Source organism: Pteropus medius, unplaced genomic scaffold (assembly GCF_902729225.1).
Source record: "Pteropus medius unplaced genomic scaffold, Ma_sr-lr_union100, whole genome shotgun sequence".
Taxonomy (NCBI): Eukaryota; Metazoa; Chordata; class Mammalia; order Chiroptera; family Pteropodidae; genus Pteropus; species Pteropus medius.
The window spans coordinates 761882-772723 of NW_024350923.1; the positions used below are offsets into that span (position 1 = coordinate 761882).

The window sequence follows — 10842 nt, forward strand, 5'->3', positions numbered from 1 at the left end:
CCGGGAACCTCCCTCTGCGGGAGCTCCCTGCCCCCATACACACCGACACGCGCGCGAAGCTTGGCCCTGCCACCCGACACAGCAGCGCCATTCCACACAAGCAAGGTGACAGCGCTGACTGTACCCATTACACCTGGGCACATTCGCAAGCAACTGCAGGTGGGAACAGCATGGACATCCCACCCCAGCAACGGTGCAAAAAGACCAGGAGGGCAGGAGGTGACAGTGTGGATGCGGCCGCTGCCCGAAGCCACGTGGTTCCTCTCAAAGCTGCGCCACGGGTCACACGTGGCCCGGAAGCCCCGGCACCCGCACCCTGCCCTTCTCCTTAAGCGTCCCCACTTCAGCCTTCCGTTTCGAGCCTTCCTATGCCCACAGCCCCAGACCCTGTCCTACGGGGGCCCTGGACACCTCGGGGTGTGGCCCTGCCAGGAGAAGTCCTCTGGGAAAGAAAAACAAACAACACGCAGACAAAGGACGGACGGATCCCTGCCAGTCAGACAGGAACAGCGTGTGCCACCTCCTCTGCCAGGCAGGGCCCACACCAGGGGGAACGGTACCCACAAGTCACCGTCGGGGACCAAGGCCGTCTGTCTCTGAGAGTTGACGTGCCCAACACAAGCACAGAGAGCGTCTCGCTGAGCATGGCCACGCCTGGGCTCAGTGTCCCACACATGCCATGCAAGTCCGTGACAAGCCAAGGACATGGGGTGTGGGTGTTCTCTAAATTCCAGGACCCCCGCAGGGGCAATGCAGGACCTGCTGGGACAACGGGAACATCGACATGGCATCCCCACCAAGGTGGCCACAAATACCCACCTCCCACCAGACAACCACGGCAGAGGCCAAAGCTCCCCACCAAAGGGGGCTTTGAGGCTGACAACAGCCTCATGCACCAAGGGCAGCCCTCCCAAGCCAGTACCAGCTCATGCCAACAACGGCTGGTGGCCAGCCCCCCGGCGAGCAAGTACCAGGCAGTGACACTTGGTGGTGGGAACACCAGGACAAAGGCCGGAAGCCGGGGCTGATGAGGGTGACACCAGCCCTCAGGGGCTGCGGCCCCCACCCGCTCCCCGACAGTGCCTTTCTGGGGCACCTCCGGTTCACTCCTGCTCTGGATGGGAGTCTGAATGCCACCCCACCTGAGTGACCGTCTGGTGCGGCCCTCATGGAAAGTGGCAGTTTCGGGAAGCGCCCCGTAAACCACAGGTTCTGGGCGCTCTCATGCACGTGCCTCTGTGCCTCTGCACGTGCCCTTCCTCCTTCCTGGGCCGCAGTCCCCCCTCCTTTCAACCTGGAAAACTCCTGCGCCCCTTCCCAGGGACCTGACTGAGCTCCGAGCTCTGGACCGCCCTCCCGGCCCGGCCCGGCCCGGCCCCCTCATATCCCGCGCGCTCCCGCCGCTGTGCCCGTGGCCTCCTCCGCCAGCCTGAGAAGGCAGGAACTTCTCATCCCAGAAGCTCTGATCCTAGCTCAGGGCTGGGACCATGGCGGCCAGTGAAAGAGGTCAGGACCTGGCGGTCTCTGCAGCGGAGGGCGTGGTCCTGAGGAAAGGCCGGGTCACGGCGGCACTGTCTGTCATCGGGAAGAGGCTGGGATGACGCAGACGTCGACGGAGAAGCAAAACACGCGTCTCTGCACGTGGAGCGTCGTCTGGTAACAGGAAGGTGGACAGCTGACCCGTGCAGCAACACGGACGGGCTCCTGAAATGTTACACTGAGTAAGCGTGGCAGCCGGTCCCCAAAGACCACGCGTGTGACTCCATTTATACGGAGAGCCCAGAGCAGACAGAAGGTAAGTCAGTGGCCGCCCAGGGCCGGGGGTGGGGACGGGGAGTGACTGCCAGCGGACACGAGGTTTCTTTTGGGGTGATGGCAATCTTCTCAAATTAAACCGTGGTGCCGGTTACACGACTCTGTAATTTCACTAAAAATTGTTTAATTGTACACTTAAAACAAGTACACTTTATGGCATGAAAATTATACCTCGATGAGGCTGTTAACAAAGGAGTCTGGAGACTCAGCCGAGTTCGCTCTGGGTCCCCGCGCCATCGGATTCGGTCGTCAGCCACCAGCAACAGCCTCCCATGAGGCAGAACGCAAGGAAAAACGAAGCCACCCGCGGCCACTCAAAGCCCTGCAGACCCAGGGAGCAGGGCAGGACTCGCAGAGGCAGAGCCGGCCGGGCCTGCGGCTGCGCGCTCCCGCATCCCCGCGCCGTGCGTCACGGGGCCAGCGCCACAGGCCTATCTCCCTCTGCCGCGCCAGGAGGCTCTCGGCTACTCCTCACCCTGGCTCACCCGCTGCTCGGGGGAGAGCAGGAGGGCGCTGTGGGCGAGACGCTGGGTGGCCCCAGAAAGGGGGCCCCAGGCTGGAGGGCGGCGTGTCCCTGCACAGCTCACCCTGTCAGCCCCATGAGGGCCGGTGGCAGGGCTCCCCCCACGCCCGGTCTGCTGCCACCAGGCAGAAAGGGGAGGAGTGCGTCTCCTCTCCTGCACCCCCTAGAGGCTTGTGAGTGAGCCCCAGCTTCTGGGTGATGTCTTCTGTGGTGGGAAATGTAAACCACACTGTTCTCGTCCTAAAACAAATGTCCCTAGTCGCCAGTGAAGGATAAGGCCGATCCTACCCACACCACCGAACACTGCTGGGTGGCCCTCGCTGTCGCACACCCCTGGGATATGACGTAGTTCCTGCAGCTTCTCCTCTGGGGGTGGCTTTCTGCCCAGTGGCAAGGCCACCGCCCTGTCATCAGCTGTCCAGAATGAAGAGCCAAGGACTAAAGAGGCAGGTTACACGAGAAGCGGTGGCCCTTTGCAAGTTAGAAATTACTCTTCGGAAAAACAAAAAGAAAGAAGGAAAATGACTACACACCTACTTCAGCCGCCTGCTCGGTGCAGGCAGAGGGAACACGCAGGGAGACAGACGCGGGCGACATGCCGCACACGCCTCCCCGGGGAGCGCCAGCAGACGCGGGCGGCAGGCCCCAGCACGCCCTGCCACAGAGCAGGGCGAGCTAAGATCAGGCCGCGCTCGGCTCCGTGGAGCCCTTCAGTGACAGATGTGGTTTCATCGCACATCCGTAACCTGCTCTGGTTGTGACACTGATCACGGGAGAAGGAGGGAGCACTATTTGCTACTACAGCTGAGTCCATACTTTGTCACCTGACAACCGATGCAAAGAAACTCTTTCTTAAAAATAGAACAAACACTTAAAACATAAGCGAACTATACTCCAATGTGCCTAGTGGACACTGAATGGTGTTAATGAATAAAAACGGTAAGAAAATAACACATTCCCTAATTTCTCCCAGGCTGAAACCCAGTTAAAGGCTTCACAGCCAGCGTAAGCCCCAGCACTGAGCACGCAAAAGGCGTCCAGGAGCTGAAGCTCCTTCACACACCGCCGGCTGGCTCCCGTCACAGGAGGGCCGGGTAAGTGAGAAGGGGACCAGAGTGGGGGACGTCTGGGGGTCTCTGCTGCAGCCGCTAAGTGGAGGTCTCGGCCTCTGTGCATTTCACAGCAGATGTGCAGAGGGACGGGCGGCTGGCCCGGCCCCAGCTCTGCCGTCCTAAGACACCGCCTTGAGAACAGGCCCCCTAGGAAGGCTGGCACCTGACAGCCGAAGCAACAGCACTTTTCTAAGGGGCAGGGCGGTGTGTCCCCGCTGAGGAAGTACTAAAGAATTCACACTTTCCGGTGTCCCACCCACAACCCTCTAAGGTTCAAGCACACACGCGCAGATACCTGAACTGCATCCTAAGGCCTTTTGGCCACTGGTGTCCCTCTGGAACTGGCCACCACATAGCTGGGCGACAGCAAACACACCTTACCCCCTGGGGCCTGCGGCAGCAGCAGCTCCCAGCTTGTCCCTTTCAGAGCTGTCTTCCTCCAGCCCCTGGACCAGCACCCAAGAATGTGTTCCGCTGACCTTACCCTGACAGCTGCCGGCCCCCAAGGCTGACGAGGGCCTAGAAAGCAGGCCGTCACAGCCTCGCCTGGGCTCATGCTCACACCGGTGACCGGGGAAGCCATAAGCGCAGACCTCGCCCAGCTGAGGCTGGTCAGTTCCAGGCACGGGAGGACACCGGCCTGTAACAATCACAGACGAAGTGGTAACCCCGCATCCTCGGCGACCTGGCCGATCAGGCCGATCAGGCCGGCCCTTCCCGCACGCAGCCCCGCGGACGCGGCCCCGCACGGGCAGTGCACTTCGCTGAAAACCTCACTGGGAGGCCCGCGGCCTCCAACACGGTCCCTCTCCATAAATGCGAAGTCTTAGGATTCGAGACAAAGCCAACACAGCTGTTCACCCTCCACACTCAGTGCCCGCGGGCCACAGGGCCCCCTATAAACCCCTCTCTGCCCTAACGGCGGCGGACACACACCAACGACACGCACCAACAACCGAGCACTGCACAAATGCGTTTCTCCCTCGCCTCAGTTTACACTCCCACGGTCCCGCACTGCGAGTACTACAACGATCGTTCTACAGACGGCTTCTAAAAAGCACGTCTGCAGAGGTGACGTGACCACCTGAAGTCACAGCTAACAAGCAGCTGGGCTGGGATGGCAGTGCCACCTCTCTGAGAGGCCCAATGAGCCGGCCCTCCCGGGGCTGGTCCCCTGCGTCACCCGCAAGCTGCCCTGACCCCTGCATTCTGGCCCCCACTCCGAAGGCACTTCCCTCGAGCCTCTCATGCCTCGAGCTGCTTGTCCGCCCAGGTCTCCCCTTCCAAGGACTCCACCCAACGCGCAGGCAGAGGGGGGGGTCTCGCCCCTGCCCTTGGTTATCTGAGGACACCCTCCACTCTGCCCCACACCCGGCGGGGGCCGGACAGAGCTGGAACCAAGGGTACAGCAGCCTTTTCACGTCCCTTCCAGGCTTTCCGTGTCCCGTCTGAGGCCAACAAGCCGCAGCTCCCCACTGCCGGCCCAAGCCCCCGAGTGCCTGACCTCACCCTGGAGGGCGGCTATGAAAATCGGAGCTAGGACTAGGTGGAGAAAGACCCGCTACCCCGTGCAAAGGGCCTAGCCTTCCCGTTTCCGCCAAGCAAAAAGCAAAAAGCAAAAAAAAAGAAAAAAGAAAACACACACACACACACACACACACACCTTACACACACAAAAAAAAAAAAAGGAAGAGAAAGAAAACAAACAAAAGCTGCCCGCACCGTCTGTTGACCCAGGGATAACTTTTCCAAGACGACGTGACGTTTAACCTCGTTTCTCCCACTTGCAGCCAGCGAAACACAAAAGCAGGCGGCAGGGGAAGACCGGCCCGCGGCCCGCGCGGCGCTTCCTTCCTACTCCGCCCTGCGGCCCGCCGCCCGCGCCCCCGGCGCCCGCCCCGCACCCCGACCTCGCCCTGCTCTCCCTCCTCGCCGAGCCCAGCGCACGGGGCCGGCCGAGCTGGGCTGCGCGGCTTCTTGCCCTCGTTTTTAAGGCGCTGTTCTCTGCCGGTAACTTACTTCTTCAGACGCAAGTTTCCCGCGGCGACCGACGACGGCAGCGCCGCGTGCGACCTCCCCGGACGCCCAACACGCAGCGGCGAGGGGTGGCCGGCCTGACCCGGGCCGGCCCCCGGGGCTCGACAGCGTAGCGCGGGCGCAGCCCCGCTCCCGGTCCCGGCCCCCGGCGCCCCGTCCCGGTCCCCGCGCCCCTCGCCCCTCGCCCTGCCCGCAGCGGCGCCTGTCCCCGCGCCCGCACCTCGCGCCCCCACCGGCTCCCGGCCCGGCGCCCCGCTCCCCGTCCCCGCGGAGACGCCCCTCGCCGGCCCAGCCCGCGCCGCCCGCAACCGGATGCCCTTGACCGGTGCAGCCCGCAGCGCGCCCCGCGGCCCCTCCCACGACCCCGGCTCTCCTGCCCGGCCGCCCGGCCGCCAGACTCACCCCATGAGCCAGTCCATGGCTGCGCGGAGCCCGCCGCGCCCGCCGCCGGACACGCTCGGCCCTCAGCCCGCGGCGGCGGCGGCGGCGGCCGGAAGTAAACACTCTCTCGCACACTCCCACACGCGCGCCGCGGGCGCCGCCGGAAGTGACGCGCCGCGCGCCGCCTGCTGGGAAATGTAGTCTCCGCGGCCGCTGCGGCAGCGCCTGCCGGGCGCTCGTCCTGCGCGCCCCACGCGATCCTGCGCCCCGCTGTCCCCACGCTCTCGCACTGTCCACTCACACCCTGGGCTCTTTCCCCACGCCCTGACCTCTGCGCTCGGACTGTCTCCTACCGCCCGGACGACAGCCCCCCCCACGCCCCGACTGTCTGGGGACCATGAGAGTGGAAGCCACTGGCTGAAAACAAGGAACGAAAGAGAGAGCCTGGGACGCGGGTGCCTTCCAAGAGCTGCGCCGCCAGCCTCAGGCGGCCTTCCTCCAGTTCCTGACGTGTGAGAAATGTAGACCCTTCTGCCGGTCACAGCTGAGCCCAGCCCTACCCCATCCCCCTGAGCTGCGGAACTGGCATGGTGAAGACAGCCCCTGTTGCCCCCCGATAGTGCTGGAAACGGACCCCCCTGGATGCTAGCTGGACACTCTGCATGAGCGGGGCTGCGGCGGCAGCTGCAAACTTGCTGGAATGAATTCTGTGCATTCTCTGCTTCCAGTTCAAAGTCGGCAGGAGCTGCTGACTGGGGAAGCCTAGGTCAGTTCCCTGCACCCCTGCTGCACAGAGGCGGGCAGCTCCTAGAGTGACAGGCAGACCCCGCCTGCTAAGGAGGGGATTCCTGGCAGAGGAGTTCAGATGCTGGAAGAGGGTGGAGGGTGAGAGCGTCCACTACAGCGCAGGCTGTTGCTGCTTCACGCCGACAGACGCCACTCCTCGTCCCCACCCGCACTTCCGAAGGGAAGAACGCCGCAGCCCAGCTACCCTTTGTGCACTGAAACCGTTCAGTCCTCCGTACCGCCTGACCCGGGGCTCCGCAGCGCCTGCCAGGACGTGCTGACGCATCCTTTCTGCCTTTATTGCCCCGGTGATTGTGAAGCTCATGGGCGGAAATTCAGACTTACCACCAACCACCACCTGATAAAGCAGCGAGGAGAGACAGCGAAGAGATTTCATAGATAATGCTTCGGGGAGATTTTATAGATAATGCCTCGGGGAGGAAGGACATGTGGATACATGCTCGGGTCCTTATCGCAGCGACCCGACCTCCTTCTCCCCAGTTTGTGCCCACTTTGCCTTCAGCCAGGTCTCTGCAGGTTGCACCTCTCCCTAGTACAGTGACCTAACCCACCGGCCCGAGGAATGTGCGCCTTGCCGACCTGCCGCATCTGGCTGCTATGATCGCCCATGAACTGTTACCAGGATGCGCTAGTCCTAGGAGGCGCGTCAGGCAGTTGCCCAGGTCCCGCCCCTCCTCCTTCCCGCCCCCACAGCAATCCCGTGTCCCCTCCGGTCCCAGCTCTTCCACTTTATTGGCTGGGCAACTTGGACAACTTGTTCAGTGTCCCCGTGACTCAGTTTCTTTATTAGTATAACGAGAATAATGTTGCCAGACGTGTCTCCAGAAACTTCATGAGGTCACAGGTGTAGGCTGAGGTGGGGAAGCAGGGCATGCCAGGGGTGTGGCCCACTTGCTCATGCAACTTACCCGTGCTCAAGGTCAACCCCCATCCCCCCGATGACAGTGTACTTCTGGGCAGACCCCGCATTATTGTTTCATGTCACCAATGGGCACTTCGGATCACACGGGCCTGTGATATACTCATGGCCTCATGTACGGTCTGAGGCGGAGCCCAGGGGCAAGACAAAACTCGCACCTCCAAATCACGATGTATTTCCTAAGAGGATATGGCTTTGCTCCCAGCCTGGGGGCCTCCCACCCTGTTCTGTCGGCGCTTGCCACAGCCTCCACCGGCGTCTCGTCGAGCAGCACTGCCAAGTGAGAGCTGTTCATGGTGTGGCCCAGCTAGGCCTTCTCGGCGGGGCCCGTGCTCAGCGCGGGTCTGCTCTGGGGCTCTTGCTACCTAGGTGAGAAGGGCGCAGTCAAGCGCAGGCCAGGATTAAGGGTTACCTGCCCTGCGTCCATATCCATTTCCTCTTCCTCCTCCTCCTCCTCCTCCTTCCCTGCTCCAGCACCGCCCCCCGCCTTCCCATGTACACGAGCGGCCAATGACCTGTAGGTGTTAGTTGTTGGGTGCCTTCCAGGAAATCCCGTTTGTCCTTCCACCCCTGGCCCAGCCCCCCGGTTCCTGTCAAGAACATGGAAATGATGGTGAGAGCTCTCGCAGCCATCCTGAGCCAGGAGGCATGCCGTTGACGGCAGAAAGTTACTGTTCTTTCTTTCCAACTCCTGTTACTTGAAGCTAAAGGCAGCTGAGTATTTGATGCACCCGTCAAAATGTACGTCTTCTTCCTAGCGTTAAGGTACTCAAGGTGTAACAACTTGTCTTTGACTGTTGAGGGAAGTCTTGACATTTTCTTACCACTGAACCCCCCAAATTTCACACAGCTGTGGCAAGTTCCTAAATTTTCACAGATGTATCCCTTTGGCAAGCACGTGTATTATCTTAGTGTCTAGAGTATCACTAAGGCCTGGCTCTGCCGCCTGTCAATGGGACGTCACCCATTTAATGGAACGGTGTGCTGTCCGGAGTCTCATGAGACGATCAAGACCTGGGCACTGAACCGTGGCCAAGAGCGGTCGAGCTGACGTGCCCCCACCGCGAGCTGGCCGAGGACCACATCCTGTCCTGCCGAAGGACGGCACGCTGCTCCCAGCATCCTCGGTTTGGGGGACGCGGCAGGGAGGTCCCCGAGCTACAGCTGAACGACGCGTGTACTGGCTCGCTCCGGGAAGGACAGCCGCGGCGGGGGGTCGTCACGCCTGTGAACTTGCAATGGCCCAGTGTCGCCGGCGACGCGCCTCATCTCCTGCACAGACAAACGCGTGAGCGAGCGTGGACAGTGACACGCCCCCCACCCCCCGCCCCCCATCCTTCGGGTCTTGGATGGTGGCGTGATCTCCGAGACGTCTCTGGAGGTGAAGATCTGCTCGTGGCCGCTTCCCACGAACGCCCCCTCCCTTCCGCTTCTCCACTCACTCGGCAGCTAAGCGTCCGGGGCCAGCCCCGCGCCAGCATTCATAGGGCACTCGGGTCACAGCGGGAGACAAGGCAGACAGAAGTCGACCCCGGTCGCTTACAGACTAGTGGGAGTAGACAGTAAAAAAAAAAATCATAAATAAGGAAGACCTGTAAATGTGAGAAAGCGGGAAGCACTCGGGAGAACGTGGACCCCAGCAGTGGGACAGGAAGGCTGGGCGTTACGGGTTGACCGGCGCCCCCTTCCCCGCCCCCAGCCCCCCAGGAAGATACGGGGAGCCCTAGCCCCAGTGCCTCAGGGTGGAAATAGGCGATTGAGAAGTAATTGGTTAAGCAGAGTTCATGCTGGGGCAAGGTGGCGCCTAATCCAGTGTGACGGGTGCCTCCATGACAAGGGGGATCGGACACAGAGACGTGAGCACAAGGAGCACATAGCCGCCCTCAAGCCGAGGAGAGGCGGGGCCAGACCCTGCGCAGCTCGCGGGGCACCAAAGACTGGGGGCGTCTGGCCTCCGGAACTGCGAGCTGACACGTTCTTGTTGCTTTAGGTGGCTCCGTCTGTGGGACTTTGTCTCTGCGGCCCTGGGGGGCTAATCAGACTCCCGCCTCTGCCCAGACTCCGGGGACACCTGTACCCACTATGCCGGGGGGGCTCCTGGGCCAGGAGGTGGGGGCTTGGTTTTCCCAGTGACGCTTCGCTCTAGACTGGGGACCCCTTGAAGACAGAGCCTGCAGGAATCTCCCCAGAGAAGTGGTCCTCTGTCGCGGGGTGGACTGTGGGGCCCCCGGGGAAAGGGTGACCGCACGCTGAGCCTTCGTGGGAAGCCGACTACCCGACCAGCGCAGCTGAGGCCCGCCATCCGCCCTGCTCCGTCACTGCCAACGGCCTGGGGGCAGAGGGCCGCCTCTGGGGGCCTTCCCTTCCCCCACAGGCGATGGGGGACATGGTCAGTGGGTCAGCGTCATGCACCCCCACCCCCCGCCAGGAGGCCTTGGCACGGGGCAGGCCTCGTGACACACGTCCTCTCACACTCCGGAGGCCAGAGAACAATGGCCCCCTCTCACCTCCTGAGCTGGTTCTTGAGCCTTGGGACAGTCCCAACTATGGCCGAGGGTGAGCGACAGCAGTGCAGGGCCAGCAGGGAGGGCCAGCCCTTCCGTGCCCACTGCTCCAGATGGTCAGGATTAGCTTTGTCCCAGAGAAACCCAGGGGCTGCTTTGGGGAAGGCCCCGTGGGATGCCCCGTCGTGCCCTGCCTCCCCCCTCCCAGGGCCTCAGCCCTTCGGAGCCTTTGGCTCTCCTGCACTGGGCCGGCCACCCCAGACACGCTCCCTAACATCACACACGCTCCCTAACATCACCCCCCGCCGTGCAGGGCAGTGACCCTCAGGCAGGAGACCAGGGCTCCTAGGGGACTTGTCCCAGGTCCTTCAGCAAGGAGGTAGGGAGCCGGACTCCAGAGCCATCTTCTCCCAAGCCCACCATCTTCCCACTGTGTCCTGAGTCACCCATGGGAGCAGCCTGCGGAGTGGCCCTGTCCCGCAGTGGCGGAAGGAAGGGCTGAGCTCCCTCGAGGCTTGGGCTCCCCTCCCCACGCAGAGAGCAGGAAATCCTCTTTCGTGTGCACTTGTTCTAGGCTTCGGCATCCCTGTCTGCAGGTGTGGCTGAGCCACCTGGCCCAGCGTGCACCCTGAGAGGCCCTGGTGCTTCAGCTTCTGGGTTCATCACCACCACGCACTGTCACCTTGCCCACGTCATACCTGCCATTCCAGGTACTTCCTCCTGCTTCTCCTCTAAGCCCACTGC

The 10842-nt window shown here is 62.4% G+C and overlaps 1 protein-coding gene across 1 annotated transcript in view; it reads right to left on the reverse strand.

Moving 5' to 3' along the window:
• MOB2 (MOB kinase activator 2) overlaps positions 1 to 6030 on the reverse strand; it is a 47998-nt gene extending 41968 nt beyond the window's left edge. Inside the window, exon 1 of the mRNA XM_039840356.1 lies at positions 5890 to 6030. Coding sequence (XP_039696290.1) covers positions 5890 to 5906 — 17 coding nt within the window. The 5' untranslated portion in view covers positions 5907 to 6030. The remainder of the gene's footprint in view (positions 1 to 5889) is intronic.
• Between the last annotated feature and the right edge of the window lie 4812 nt (positions 6031 to 10842).